Genomic DNA, 15785 nt, shown 5'->3' on the forward strand with positions numbered 1-15785 from the left:
GCAGGAGGACAGTATAACAGGCCGGTAAGCCACTGAGGTGTTCAGGGCACCTGCACATGGACATTGTACACACCAACAGTGCCAACACCCCCTCCTGTGCTTAATCTCCACCCTCCCAGACATCTATGTGCTCTAGAACCATGTCCTTCAAGGCACACTACCATACACACCTGCACTTGTGCACATGCACCTGCAAATTTCCTCCCTTAGCTACAGCTGAAACACCAACATCCACACTCAAACCAGTGGACCTCTCTCATTTTTCTGAAAATACTCCAGACACCAGAGAGAGACAGACACAGTCTGAAGTACAGACTCCAGGAACAAACAGCAAAGGCTATGGACCATCAGATTGCTAGAGGCAGGCATAAGAACACATCCAACAAAAATCAGGACACCATGGCTTCACCAGCAACCCCCAAAATCAATGGACATTTTAATTCATCGGAAACACAGGAAAATTATTTTGAAGCTTATGCTTATCGAGCTATTAGAGGCACGTAAAGAGGAACTGAGCAAAACTATCGAAGATATAGCCACACAAATAGAGGAAATGAATAAAAAAATAGATGCCATCATGTAAAGAAAGGACTCCACATTTGAACAGATGAAGGAAATGGTGCAAGACATGAAAACAGAATTAGACTCAATAAAGAAAACACACACAGAGAAAACCCTGAAGCTAGAGAACTTAAAGAAAAGATCAGGAACCACAAAGGTAAGCATCACCAACAGAATACAAGAGATGGACGAGAGAATCTCAGATGCTGAAGATACAATTGCAGAAATTGATACATCTTTCAAAGAAAAAGTAAAATCAGAAAAGTTCCAAACACAAAACATACAAGAAATTAAGGAAACCATGAAAAGATGAAATCTAAGAATAATAAATAGGAATAGATGAAAAAGAATATTCCAGGCTCCAAAATCCAGAAAATATTTTCAAGAAAATCATAGAAGAAAATTTTCCCAACTTAAAGAGATGTCCATTAACATACAAAAGGCCTACAGAACACCAAATAAACCAGACCAGAAGAGAAACTTCTCATGTCACATTATAGTCAAAACACTAAATATACAGAACAAAGAACAAGATATTAAAAGCAATAAGGAAAAAGGCCAAAAAGGCCAACATATAAAGGTAGACCTATCAGAATCACACCAGACTTCTCAACAGAAACTACGAAAGCCAGAAGGGCCTGGGAAGATGTCATGTAGACTCTAAGGGACCACAGATGCCAACCTAGACTACTATAACCAGCAAAGCTTTCAATCAACAAAGATGGAGAAAACAAAATATTCCATGACAAAACTAAGCTTAAACAGTATCTACACAGCAACCCAACTTTATAGAAGATACTAGTAGGAAAACTCCAATCCAAAAAAATCAACTGCACCCAAGAAAACACAAGATATACATAATTTCACAATCAAAAATTAAAAGAAAACAAGCAATGAACCACCACCACTACACAATAAAAGGAACAAACATCCATTTGTCACTATTATCAATCAACACCAATGGACTCAACTCTCCAATAAAAAGACACAAAATAACAGAATGGTTGTGGAAACAGGATCCAAAATTCTGCTGCATCCAAGAAACACTACCTCAGAGTAAAGGGCTGGAAAAATGTTTTTCAAGCAAACAAGACCCAGAAAACAAGCTGGGATAGCTATCCTAATATCTAATAAAATAGACTTTCAACCAAAGTTAATAAAAAAAGATGACGAGGGGCACTTCATTCTCATCAAAGGAAAAATACACCAGGAGGACATCACTATTCTGAATATCTATGCCCCAAATACAAAGCATCTGCATTTGTAAATGCAACATTATTAAAGCTTAAATCACACATCGATCCCAACACCTTAATAGTGGGAGACTTCAACACTCCACTCTCACCAAGGGAGAGATGATCTAGACAGAAGCTAAATAGGCATATAATGGCACTTACAGAGGTCCTAAATCAAATGGACCTAACAGATGTCTACAGAACTTTTCACCCAAATTCAAAAGAATATACCTCCTTTTCAGCACCTCACAGAACCTTCTCAAAAATTGACCATATAGTTGGGCCCAATGCAAGCCTCAACAGATACAAGAAGAATGAAATAATCCCTTGTTTTCTATCAGACCACCATGGCCTAAAACTAGACCTCAACAACAACAGTAATAACAAAAAGCCTACACACACATGGAAACTAAACAACTTTCTACTCAATGACACCTACAGCAAAGTGGCTGGATACTAAATTAACTCAAAACAAAACAAACAGTAGCCCTCCTGTATACCAAAGACAAAAGGGCTAAGAAAGAAATTAAGGAAACTACACCCTTCACAATAGCCACTAATAACATTAAGTACCTTGGTGTGACTCTAACCAAGTAAGTGAAAGACATGTTTGAAAAAACAAAAAAAAAAAAACAAAAAACAAAACAAAACAAAACAAAACTTCACCTATTTGAAGAAAGAAATTGAAGAAGATGGAAAGATCTCCCATACTCATGATTCAGGAGGATTAACATAGTGAAAATGGCCATCCTGCCAAAAGCAATCTACAGAGTCAGTGTAATTCCCATCAAAATGCCAACACAATTCTTTATAGACCTTGAAAGAACAATTCTCAATTTCATACGGAAAAACAAAAAACCTAGAATTGTTAAAACAATCCTGTACAATAACAGATCGTCTGGAGGTATCTCCATGCCTGATCTCAAGCTGTCCTACAGAGCAATACTAATAAAAACTGCATGGTACTAGTATAGAAATAGAATGGTGGATCAATAGACTCAAATAGAAGAGCCAGAAATAAACCCATATACCTACAGATAATTGATTTTTGCCAAAAATTCAAAACAATGGAAAAAGAACAGCATCTTCAACAAATAGTGCTGGTCTAACTGGATGTCTACATGCAGAAAAATGCAAATAGATCCATATTTATCACCCCGCACAAAACTAACATTCAGGAGGATCAAAGACTTCAACATAAAACCAGACACACTAAATTTGTTAGAAGAAAAAGTGGGGAAGAGCCTTGAACTCACTGGCACAGGAGACAACTTCCTGAACAGAACACCAACAGTACAGGCTCTAAGATTAACAAATAATAAATGGGACTTCATGAAACTGAAAATCTTCTGTAAAGCAAAGGACACTGTCACCAGAACAAAACGACAGCCTACAGACTGGGAAAGAATCTTCACCAACTCTACATCTGACAGAGGGCTGATATCCAGTGTATATAAAGAACTCAAGAAGTTAAAAAGCAACAAATCAAGTAATCCAATTAAAAAATGGGGTACAGAAATAAACAGAGAATTCTCAATAGAGGGATATTGCATGGCAGAGAAACACTTAAAGAAATGCTCAAAGTCCCTAATCATCAGGGAGATGCAAATCAAAACAACCCTGAGATTTCACTTTTCATCCATCAGAATGGCCAAGATAAAAAACTCAAGTGTCAATACATGCTGGAGAGGATGTGGAGAAAGGGGAACCCTCCTCCATTGTTGGTGGGAATGCAAACTTGTACAACCACTTTGGAAATCAATCTGGTGCTTTCTCAGACAATTAGGAATAGCGCTTCCTCAAGATCCAGCTATACTACTCCTAGGCATGTATCCAAAATATACTCAAGTATACAACAAGGACATTTGCTCAACCATGTTTGTAGCAGCTTTATTCATAATAGCCAGAAGCTGGAAACAACCCCGATGTCCCTCAATAGAGGAATGGATACAGAAATTGTGGTACATTTACACAAAGGAATACTACTCTGCAAGTAAAAAATCATGAAATTTGCAGTCAAATGTCGGGAACTAGAAAAGATCATCCTGAGTGAGGAGCAGAAAGGCACACATGGTATATATCCCAGGAGCAGAAAGGCACACATGGTATATACTCACTTGTAAGTTAATATTAGGCATATAATATAGGATAAACATACTAAAATCTTTACACCTAACAAAGCTAAGCAAGAAGCAGGACCCTGGGTAAGATGATCAGTCCTCCTCACTCAGAAAGACAAACAGGACAGCATTGGAAGTGGGAGAAAACAGGAAACAGGACAGGAGCCTACCACAGAGGGCCTCTGAAAGACTCTACCCAGCAGGGTATCCAAGGAGATGCTGAGACTCATGGTCAAACTTTGGGCAGAGTGCAGGGAATCTTATGAAAGAAGGGAGAGATAGAAAGGCCTGGAAGGGACAGGAGCTCTACAAGGAGAGCAACAAAACCAAAAAAAAAATCTGGGCACAGGGGTCTTTTCTCAGTCTGATATTCCAACCAAGGACCATGCGTAGAAATAACTTATAACCCCTGCCCAGATGTAGCCCATGGCAGCTCAGTATCCAAGTGGGTTCCCTAGTAATGGGAACAGGGACTGTCTCTGACATGAACTCAGTACCTGGCTCTTTGATCACCTCCCCTTGAATGGGGAGCAGCCTTACAAGGCCACAGAGGAAGACAATGCAGCCACTCCTGCACTGATGAGACCTGATAGGCTAGGGTCAGATGGAAGGGGAGGAGGACCTCCCCTATCAGCGGACTGGGGGAGGGGCATGGGAGGTGATGAGGGAGGATGGCATTGGGAGGGGAAGAGGGAGAGGTCTACAGCTGGGATACAAAATGAATAAATTGTAAGTAATAAAAAATAAATCAAGTTAAAAAAGAATGTGTCTGGATGTGAGCAGCAACCCTTTGGCACCAAGTTGGCTCCCTCAGTCAACTGGGAAACTGCCCAGTGATTGCCAAGTTTTATTTCTTAGTGCTGCTACCAAAACAATGAAAAAAATAATTAGCTCCTTGAGATCTAGTTGAAGTGTTAGTACATTTGTTTATTTTTTCCCTTTGAAGATACTCAGTTGTAAAACTTATTAGGAAATTTTACACTTATTTTTTCTTCTCTAATTTTTACAAAGATGAAAGCTAGGTAAGAAAAAGTTGAAGCTCTAGTTAATAATAGAATATAATAATAATTTAATATTATTATAATATTTTCTGTCATTGAAAAGATCCTGAAAAATAGAGATCACTTTTCCTGATAGAAATATGTTTTAGTAAAAGTGTCTACAGAATAAAAATTTATTTTTAAATGCTTCTACTAATCACTATTTTGGTTTTGTGAATCACTCTGGATCAACAATTGTCCCAATAGTAGATATTCATCTCAAACTGTGTTCTCTTATACACTTTGCAAGTGACAGACTGTGAAAAATACTTTTATTATAACTCCAAACGATATGGAGACAGCATGGAATCACCCAGGAGACTGTGGATAGGAGAAATAGAATTCATGTTTTTGAGGAAGTAGCAATTGAAAGGTGTTATATAACTTAGCTTTGCTCTCGGTCCCTCGTGTGAGAACAAGGTACAGGAGCTTAATAAACTGCACTGTGAAACATCATCTTGGTTTAAGAGAATAACCTTCACGATAATAAAGAGTGTGCAGCAGAAACCAATATGAGGTAATTAAAAGAGAAATTAAAGAAATATTCTTCATTTTTGTTTGATATTGTAGGTATAGACCCTTCATATAAAGTATTCCTCTCACATTGCCTCATATTTGAAGCATCCACCAGGGATGTGGTGTCATATGCCTTTGATCCCAGCACTCAGGAGGTAGAGGCAGGCGGATCTCTGGGAGTTCCAGGCTGGACTGTTCTTTAGAGCTAGCTTCAGGATAGCTGGGACTACACAGAGAGACCCTATCTGGAAAAACCAAAGTAAGATAAAATACAATCATCAATGGGAAAAACATACTGAAGCGTCCGCCGAACAAGTGTTTAGATAATGAACTTGGGTTCTTGGAGGAACACCCTTAAGACTACTCTGAACCTGAGCTAAACCAAAGTTACTTAGGAGCCAGTCCCTTTCTAAGTCTGCCTGTGATCACAGGAGGAAAAAACTAACAAAAAAAAAACAAACAAAAAACAAAAAACAAACAAAAAAAAACAAAAAACAAAACTAGCTTGTAAAATTAATCGTGCTATATAGCCTTTAAAGAAAGTTCAGAATGTTTTAGTACTTACATCTATTGACTCAAATTAAAAGGTTACTTGCTGAAAGTAAAAGCGTCAAGGATTTAAAAATGTATAAAATTAGTTTTCCTTCCACATTAACAGACAATTGTGAGATTAATTTGAGTAAACTCTGTCACCAAATTAAAAGAGAAGAATTCTGACAGACATCTGAAGCCACAATCAAGGAGCAGAGTGCCGCTGACCCTGCAGAGGTAGTTATCCAGGCTCTCCACGAAGTGCCACGGCCTCGAGCTTGGCATCACGGTGGGTTCTCTTTGGGCGATGCCTCCGCTGTGTCCCACACCGTCGCAGAGGCGTTCTGCAGCAAACCTCGGGGCAGGGCTTGCCGCCCCTGCATTTGGGACAGAATCATAAGGCTCCATTTTCTCAAAGTTCTTCCTCATGGCTTCATCTTGCCTGTCCTTAGACCTGTGAAGATCACGAATGAACACATAAGCGCCTCATTTTCCCATGAAGGACCCCCTAAACATGGCAAAAGAGTCAATGAATTTCCCACCAAACAACGTCTGAACGCTGTGAATGTGTCAGATAAGTCCTGTGTGCAGTCACGGTTTAAAGCTGAACTGGAAAGAATTCTAGTTCCGGATTCCAAACTAAAAAGAGAATCAGACAGTGCAGGAGGCAGAAAAATGGCTGTCACCCATGTGCAGCTTAGCAGGTTAACCCTGCTGGAATGGCTCCATGGCAAAAGTTTTGATGGTGTTATTAGAAACACTGGGAATTGCCAAGGAACTGCCTGGATGATATCTGGAATCACTTCCTTGATTATAGCAGGAGCTAAAACCAACTAACAGCAACTTCTCAGACAGCTCATCCTGTGTTCACCAAGTTACCATGGACAGGGCCAGCCACCCTGTCTCCACACAGCCCTCCCAGTGAACACGACATTTATGCTTTTCTTCACCTTCACGTTAACCTCTCTTGACCTCACACAGCACAGAGAACCTTGGAAGACCATCTGTCTGTACAACCTCTCTAGTGGTAACACCAACAAAGCCAACAAATCTGGGCCCAGGGGAGCCTACAAGAGACTGATGCACCAACTAAGGATCATGTATGGAGAGGACCTAGACGCCCTGCTCAGAGGAAGCCCATAGGCTGCTCAGGCTCCATGGGGGTTCCCTAGTAAGGGGAACAGGAGTTATCTCTTACATGGACTTGGTTGCCTGCTCTTTGATCACTTCCCCCTGACCGGGGGGTGGGGGTGGGGAGGGTGGAAGTGTGCCAGGCCTCAGAGGAAAAGGACTTGATAGGCTAGGGACAGATGGTAGGAGAGGAGGGCTCCCCCTTTCTGTGGACTAAGGGAAGGGGGTAGGCAGAAGAGGGAGGGAGGGTGGGCACGGGAGGAGATGAGGGAGGGGGCTACAATCGGGCTATAAAGTGAATAAATTATAAAAAATAAAAATTCAGAAAGAAAACCAATTAAGTGCTAGAATGTGGCCGGGGTATAGCAATATCAGTACTTGACCCCCCGGGCTTAAGTAGCATACTCTAACGATAGTTAAAACTATTAACTTAAAAATTCCTGGGTGTCCTGATTTTTACAATAGGATAGCCCCTAAAAGACACAGTGTATGGATATTGCGGGTGTGGGGTGCAGAAGTGGAACACACTCTTGGAAAACAATACAAACTACTTTAGGCAGACATCTTAAAAAAACAGCTCATTTATAAACATCATTTTCCATAATTATATTCTCTAGCTTGATTTCACCTCAGTCTTATGAAGGTCTTTCACTGATAATTACTCCTCAGTTACAAATTACGGACATTAGTTTTCTCTCCCTCCTCATACGTGTATTGCTTACATTAATTGTTGATATGCTAACTTTGTCGCTTCTACCCTTTCCAGATAGGGGTCCTCGTATTGTTTCGGTTCAGCTTCATTTGATGCTTGATGTGTTAATTCTTGTCTGTGTTTGCAATGCAGGTTTGTTGGTGCAAATTCCTGTGGCCTTATGCATGAGGCATTACGGTTTCCTATTATGTCATCAACAGTTCGCTGATGTTCTCCTCTGACCTAAAAGAGATTTAAAATATGTGTATTTAAAATTGTGGTAACAACACACGTATGTGATTGATCCCTACAGTTCCAAGTCAGTGATTTTGAACATTTAAACATGTGATAACCGTAACCTTAAAATATTTATCAACAATGTTGTCTACATTTGATATGAATTGAGAACACAGCAAAAAAATGGATCTAAGCATACGTGTGTATATTTGTGTCTGTGCATGTTGTGGCATGATAAAAAGTTCTGGGCCATTGGTGGTAAGTCCTCTACTGCTGACTTACAAACTCAGCCCTGAATCACTCTCATATAATTGCCATGGAATTAGATGTTTTGAAAACAAAACAAAACAGAATGAATAAAAAATATGGAGAGAGAATAATTTAAATTAAAATTATTTTCTGAGTATGTTATTCTCTGGACCTAGAATGTAAAACTGTAAGCACTTCAGAAAGGCTGACATGAAGGTCATAAAGGCCAATGGGAAAAAAATGAAGCCAAGGCCTCAGGAGAGGGAACTTCTGAGAAACAGCAGCTGCAAGAAAACCAGCAGAAGAATGACTGAGAAGAATCACCCCTTGGCAATTCTCATGAGTGCAGTTTTAGTAAGACTTTAATAATAAAAAAAAGAGTTCTTACAAATGCTAAATTTCCATGAACAAATATATCAGTGTTGCTTGCCACAGTAAATATTGTAAAAAAAAAACCCCACAAATAACCATTAATAAAAATGAATTGAGGTCCTAAAAGAATAGATACTTTAACCATATGTTTAGGTGGCAAGACTCATCCTGGAATTCTAGGGGATGCGGGAAAATATGCCCATGAGGCTGTGGATAAGAGAAACAGAATTCATATTCTTGTGATAGTTGCGATTTGAGGATGTTTTATGTTACCCCAATCTGAGCTGTCATCCTTTCAGGTAAAAGTCAGGAAGACAAAAATTACTCCATTTTGACAATTGACATATTTGATTAAGGAAATTAATTTTATTGTAAGATTGTGCAGCTATAATCACATTGAACAAAAATTGAAATCAGCATGTGGGGTAAATAAAACAATAATTAAAGACATTGTCTTAATATATATTATGTCTTTACACACACACACACACACACACACACACACACACACACACATATATAGGTGTAGCAATTATCCTGTTCAGATTCTCTTAATTCTAGGCATCCACATAAGAAACACTGTAAGATGTCAAACTTGGGTTGCTGGAGGAAGACTCTGTACTATCTAGAGACAAACGAAAATTACTTGGAAGATGAGCCAACCACTTGCCAAGTTTACCTACAACAGCAATGCTGCTTTTCAAAAACTTCGCTTCTGTGCAGCCTGTAAAGAAAATTAAGTGCATCTGAGTGGCTGTGTCTATTGGCTCAAATTAAGGAAAAGCTGCTTGTTGAAAATGCACAGGTGGCTTCCTTTCTTCATTAACATGCAAATGTGAGATGCACTTGGAACAAATAGGTTAATTAACCAACTGAATGCATCACCCATTTAGAAACTGGAATTCTGGCAGACATGGAAACCAAGCCAACACTTACAGCCCAACTCACCCTGTTGAGGAAGCTGGCCACACTCTCAGCTAGGGGCTGGGGCCTGGAGCTTGGGATCAAGGGTTCTCTTTGCATGATCCTTCTGTTGTGTTCCCAACTGTCATAGCGGCTCCCCGAAGCAGTAAGGCCTGCAACAGGGCTCAAAGTGTGCGTGTCAGGTGCAGATCTGCTCGCTTCCATCTCTTCAAAAGGCCTCCTCGGGGACTCGTCTTGTCCCTCCTTGGACCTGTGATGATCACAAAGGCAACTAATAGGTGCCTCGTTTTCACATGAAAGATTCCTAAGTGGCTGACATCTAAAAGTGGCAATCCAGTAGATGAAACTCTCCGGCAGAGGAGGTTGGAACCCTGCATGTCAGCCAGACAAGCGCCATGTACAGTTGTGGTTTAACAGTTGAAGTGGAGATAATTCTATTTCTAGGTCCCAAAACTGACATGGAAATCAAACAATGCAGGAAGCAGAGAGATGGCTGCCACTGACGTGTGGCGGAGCAGGTTAAACTGCTGCCCACTGGAATGGCTCTACAGTAGGATTTTTGGTGGTGTCCTTAGAAACACCTGTATTGGCCAAGGTTCCAGGTGGGATTCTGAGACAAATTACTAACCCTTTTCACGATGATTTTTTTTTTTTTACTTACTTTAGCTGTTTATGAGATGAGGAATTTGTCTTTTCTACCCTTTCTAGACAGGGCTCCTTGTATGGTTTGGGTTCAGCTTTACAGGAGGCTTGATAGGCTTGTTCTTCTGGCTGTTCGGGTTGCAGATTTCTGAATGAGAATTCCCATGGATTTATGAATGAGGCATTTTGCCCTCCTAGTGTGTTATCAAAAGTCTCTCCATTTTCTGCTCTTAACTGAAAAGAAAAATTAAAGGATTTTTTAAAAATTTGTGATAATTACAGATGTTACATATTTGATTCCTTTAGTTTTGAGCCAATGATTCTGAAAGCTTAGGTGTGAGGAAGGCGCAGTCTTAGAACACTTATCAACATGTGTGCACTTTTACTAATTCTAAGAGGCATGAGCCAGGTTCATGTGTGTCTTTGTGTTCGTATGTGGTGCTGAGTGTCATACATAGTAGGTCCTGATTATTGGAAGTAATTCCTCTATTACTGAGCTACGTACCCAGCTCTGAATCATCCTCACGTTAGTACACAAGTAAGTAGAGACTTTGGGGAAAAAAAATCACAGAGTGTATTATAAGTATTTATGGCAAATACTTTAAATCACTTTCAGGGTCTGTTATACTCTGGACCGAGAATATTAAACCATAAGTGTTTCAGAAAGCCTCCTGCCAGACATCACGTAGCTGTTAAAGCACTGGCCTAAGGACAGCAAGGCCACGGAGCAGCTGACACAAAAGCTGAGGCCTGTGTAATTGCTGTTGCACAGAAGCTGCAAGAAAACCAGCAGGGGAAGAGCTGACAAGAATGAGCCCTGGGAGGAACTGTTAACTGAGCTGGAATCAAAATGAACTGGAGCATTTCCTTAGGGAGCGAGCTCCTTCCATCCTAAGCAAGCCACCACAGGTGTGACCTGCCCTCTGTCTTCCACACGGCCTTCCCAGTGAACAAGGAAGTGTCTCTGACTTTGTAAATTAAAGTTGGCCTCATTCATAAGGACCAATTATTTGATAAGCGTTGAGTGCAAATGAGCATAATTTTCAAGTGGGAGGATGATACACATTTTGACTAGAGGACCTGGTATTCTTTAATATTTATCCCACAAATGACGGAATACAGAAACACCTCAAATTTGCTTCTTATGAACAGAGTGTGATAAGATTCATGCCCCGAGACTTCCAACAATAGTGTAGAAAGTGCTTTATATCAATTTCATCATGATGTTGTGAGGACAGTTTTCTACAAGGAAAGCCTAGGTGTTCCACCTGAGTGCTTCACCACCCTACCGCAAATGAATCTCCTGCCAGCATCTAATACCAGTATGCAAAGCAAGCAGATACATTAGGGAATATGATTCCAGCCTCCCAGCTTTTCAATCTGTCCCAACTGAATGCCATGGGAAAAGAAATGGTCTGTCCTTGTCAAGATTTTCTCAATCTGTAGAGTTTGTAACAATATGAAAATTGTTTAACCCAAGACAAGGAACAGGACAGGGACCTTCCACAGGGGGCCTCTGAAAGACTCTACCCATCAGGGAATCGAAGGAGATACTGAGACTCATTACCAAACATTGGGCAGAGTACACAAAACCTTATGGAAGAAGAGGGAGATAGAAAGACCTGGAGGAGACAGGAGCTCCACAAGGAGACCAACAGAGACTGATACTCTAACTAAGGACCATGCATGGAGAGCACCTAGATCCCCTGCCCAGTCTCCAAGTGGGCTCCCTAGTAAGGGAGGGGGCAGGAGCTGTCTCTGACATGAAATCAGTGGTAGATTCTTTGATCACTTCCCCCTGGGGGCTGCAGCCTTGCCAGGCCACAGAGAAAGATGATGCAGCCAGTCCAAATGAGACCTGATAAGCTAGGGTCAGATGGAAGGGGAGGAGGTCCTCCCCTATTAAGGGACTAGGGAAGGGGTATAGAAGGAGAAGAGGAAAGGGAGGATTGGTGGGACTGGGAGGAGATGGAGGGGTCTCTACACCTGGGATACAAAGTGAATAAATTTAAATAAATAAATGAATGAAAAATAAATGATCAAATGATAAATATGAAACGAGCCAGTGCAGAACTTCACAAAATTACGTCTCCTTTAAAGAAGCGAGCCATACTATTGAGGAAAGAAGTTTCATGTCCTATCATTTAGATTAAAGTTCTTAAAACTCTGTAAATGTTTTTAATTTTATAAAAGACAATTAGGAACTATAGAATAGCAGGACACAGGGATAAGTACAATTTCAAGAGTAGTTGGGAGATGACTGTACTTGGAGTTAGTCATCAACCACCTCTGATATCACACTCTTTCTGTCCAGTATCCAGTAATGATCCCCAGCCCTTCGGAGGAAGGACTGCAGTGTATATCTTCTATTTAGGTTTTAAAATTATTTTATTTTAAAATATTACTTACTTTTTATTTATAAATACTTTAAATTTATTATTATTATAAATGACTACTATCAACGTGGATGTGACTAGAAAGTGTAATCACTAAATTTTATTAGGAACTGGCAAAATAACAGATATGGAATTTTATAAATGTATTTCATTTGACTATTTATGCTTTCACATTTACAGACGCTCATTTTTGCTCAGTTAAACCATCCCTTGAAATTATCCTCAGATCTGTGATATAGAAACAGTCATACAAAGTTTGTTGCTTTGTTTTTAGATATTAACTTTGTTTTGAGAAAAGAATCAATTCTTTGTTCTTTGAATAGAAAACTGACAACTTTTTCATTGATATCAAGTTGGTAGCATTTTTAAAACATCTCACTTGTTGTTAAAGCACTGAGGGGTTTATTTACCAAAGTGACTTTTGTTGGTCTCCTAACTCAAGTAAAATTACCTCATGTTGTGGTATATCAAAGGGAGTATCCATTTCAAATTGTTTGGTGTTCAGAACTTCAGAGAAACTATGTTCTCCATTGTCGTTGTCATGCACAGGTGATGGTTTTGTCGGTTTAAAACATTTGTTACTTCTACAAGAATGTAAAGATTGAATTAGTGACAACTTCTAAAGGGAACACATAAGCAAAGACACAAAAAATCAATAAATTATGATTCTCATTTGTTTCAAACTAACTTCATTGGAAAGCCTTTAAAATTACAACTTTAAGTAAGCAATAAGAAGAAAAATGTTAAGACACACAGCATATAAACAGCTCACATTGGGCCCAAATGATGAATCAGCGGATATAGGACTTTCTATTTAAGTCTCATGTTCTGAATTCAGTTCCCAGAATCCAAAAAAGGGGAAATATGAGAGCTGATATCATGACATGGTTTTCTGATCTTCACGCACGTATGCATATCCACATGGCTAATACAAATACTTTCAGACATATTAGACATATTACCCCTGTTATCTATCTATCTATCTATCTATCTATCTATCTATCTATCTATCTATCATGAGTCTTCCTTATATGTAGGTTTATATCTAAGAAATCAACCAAGTATTCATGGAAATATTGGAAAATATTGAAAAATATACTGAGACAAATCTTATTCCTACTCTTTACTCATTAAATAATATAGCACAGTGAGTCCTGCTTACAACTTGAATTATATATGGTAATAAAACAGGTTTCTCTCCACAAACTGACAGTAAGATTCCGTTGCTGAAGACAACACCCACCCAACTCACTGAACATGGATTGAACTGGTACCTGCATAGAACTTTACCCCTATGCTGTGGTGTCCTTGGTATAGGACAATACTCTTCAGGCTACCAAAAGAGATACATAAACACCAACCCAGTCACAAAACCTTTGCTTGACTATGCAGTACTGCCTGAAAAATATACTAGGGCAATGATGGCACAGAGCTTGTGGGAACAACCAGCCATATCTGATTTAAGGCTGACTCCACGGGATGGAACCCAAATCTGACATTATTTGGGTGACCAAGAGCCAGAAACTAGATAGCCCAGAGACCTAGGGTAAAAACAAATACTACTGGTCTTTAAAAAAATATGACTCTTCAGGATATTCTGTTATTCTCGTAGATCAGTGACTTATTTAGCCATCATTAGAGAAGCTTCCTCCTGCAACAGATGGGAACAGATGTAGAGACACACAGCTGTACATTACAGAGAGAGAGAGAGAGAGAGAGAGAGAGAGAGAGAGAGAGGATGATGATGAGGAAAGGGAGACAGAGGGAGGGAGACCTTGGAACACAGAGTTCTAAAAGGAATGTCTATCAAATCCCTCCCCTCAGAGCTTAGGGAGCCCTGTGGAAGAGGAGGCAGAAAGAATGTGGGCCGGAGGGAATAAAAGACACCCGGAGAACAGGCCTTCGAAATCAATGGAGCAAGGTTCATATGAACTCCCAGAGACTGAGGCAACAGGCAGAGGACCTGCATAGGTCTGTGCTAGGTCCTCTGCATGTATATTATAGATTTCAATTTAGTGTGTTTACGGGACTCCTGAGTACTTGAACAAGTGGGTCTCTGATTCTTGTGTCTTCTCTTGGGAGTCTTTCCTTCTCTTGGTTTTCCTTGTCCAACTCAATGTGATGTTTTTGTTTGTTTGATCGATCTCATATTTTGTTTTGTTGTTATCGCCTAGAAGCCTGTTCTTTTCTAATGAGAGACAGAAAGGGAGTGGAACCACACAAGAGGGGACATGGGGAGAAACTGAGGGAAGTGGAGGGAGGGGGAACTGTAACAGGATATATGTATGACAAAATAATCTAATTTTGATAAAAGGGGAATAACCCAAGAAATATAATAACAAAAAGAAACTTTGTGAGATAAAAAGAGACATTAACCTGCAGATGACGAAGTTATTGGTAAACACGACCATGGTGTGTGTGAATGGTATGCCGTTTTGTATAAGGGACTTCAATATGCATAGTGTAGTTTGGAAGGTGAGAGATGCCTTTGGACTTAAGAATGAGGGCTTGGCCTATATCTGGGGCTTCTGTGTGAGGAGACTGCCGTCCCTGTGAACATGGGACTTGGCATGACCTGTAGGTTCTTGGGGGAAGCGTGTTAGGTTGTACCCTGATGCCTCTTCGGGTCTTTTTGCATCCTGGCCTACGGAGATGTGAGCAATGTGGGCAAGCAAGCTAACCCTGCCCAGGAAGGCGCTGTCCTCCACCATGCTTTCTCCACCAAGACTGGCACTCTGTAGGAAGGATTTTCATAGGGTATTTGGTTGGAGACCTGACAGAAAGTCAAGAGCATGGATTGGGGTTCCTGCCAGGTTTCTCAAATCAATCCCCTCATGAGGTCAAAGCATGAGTAAGCATGTATGTATGTGACAATCATCCCGTATTTACCACAGTTGTTTTCTCCTGGGCAAAATATGCTTTTAAGACCAAGTAAGAATGACACAGAAAATTTAGTATTTGGAAAGTAAGGAGAGTTGTAAGGCCTTTGGTTCTTAGGTTCAGTCATCATTTCAAGATGAAACCAGAGACAGACCCAATGACATTTGCATTTATTTCCCACAAAGAATGTGTCATAGAACAGTCATGACCTCTTAGCTTAGGCAGGTTAAGGTCTCTGGATGTCCCACAGCAACCGTGTG

General features: G+C 40.1%; 1 protein-coding gene across 1 annotated transcript in view; it reads right to left on the minus strand.

Annotated features, from left to right (window-relative positions):
• Positions 1–6123: 6123 nt before the first annotated feature.
• The window catches only part of LOC110547798 (uncharacterized), a 51051-nt gene continuing 41389 nt past the window's right edge, over positions 6124–15785 (minus strand). The window contains exons 16-20 of the mRNA XM_021635603.2: positions 13097–13229; positions 10269–10483; positions 9632–9857; positions 7857–8068; positions 6124–6457 (exon numbers count right to left, since the gene is read on the minus strand). Of these exons, the coding sequence (XP_021491278.2) occupies positions 6124–6457; positions 7857–8068; positions 9632–9857; positions 10269–10483; positions 13097–13229 (1120 nt within the window). The remainder of the gene's footprint in view (positions 6458–7856; positions 8069–9631; positions 9858–10268; positions 10484–13096; positions 13230–15785) is intronic.

Source organism: Meriones unguiculatus, chromosome 8, assembly GCF_030254825.1.
Source record: "Meriones unguiculatus strain TT.TT164.6M chromosome 8, Bangor_MerUng_6.1, whole genome shotgun sequence".
Taxonomy (NCBI): Eukaryota; Metazoa; Chordata; class Mammalia; order Rodentia; family Muridae; genus Meriones; species Meriones unguiculatus.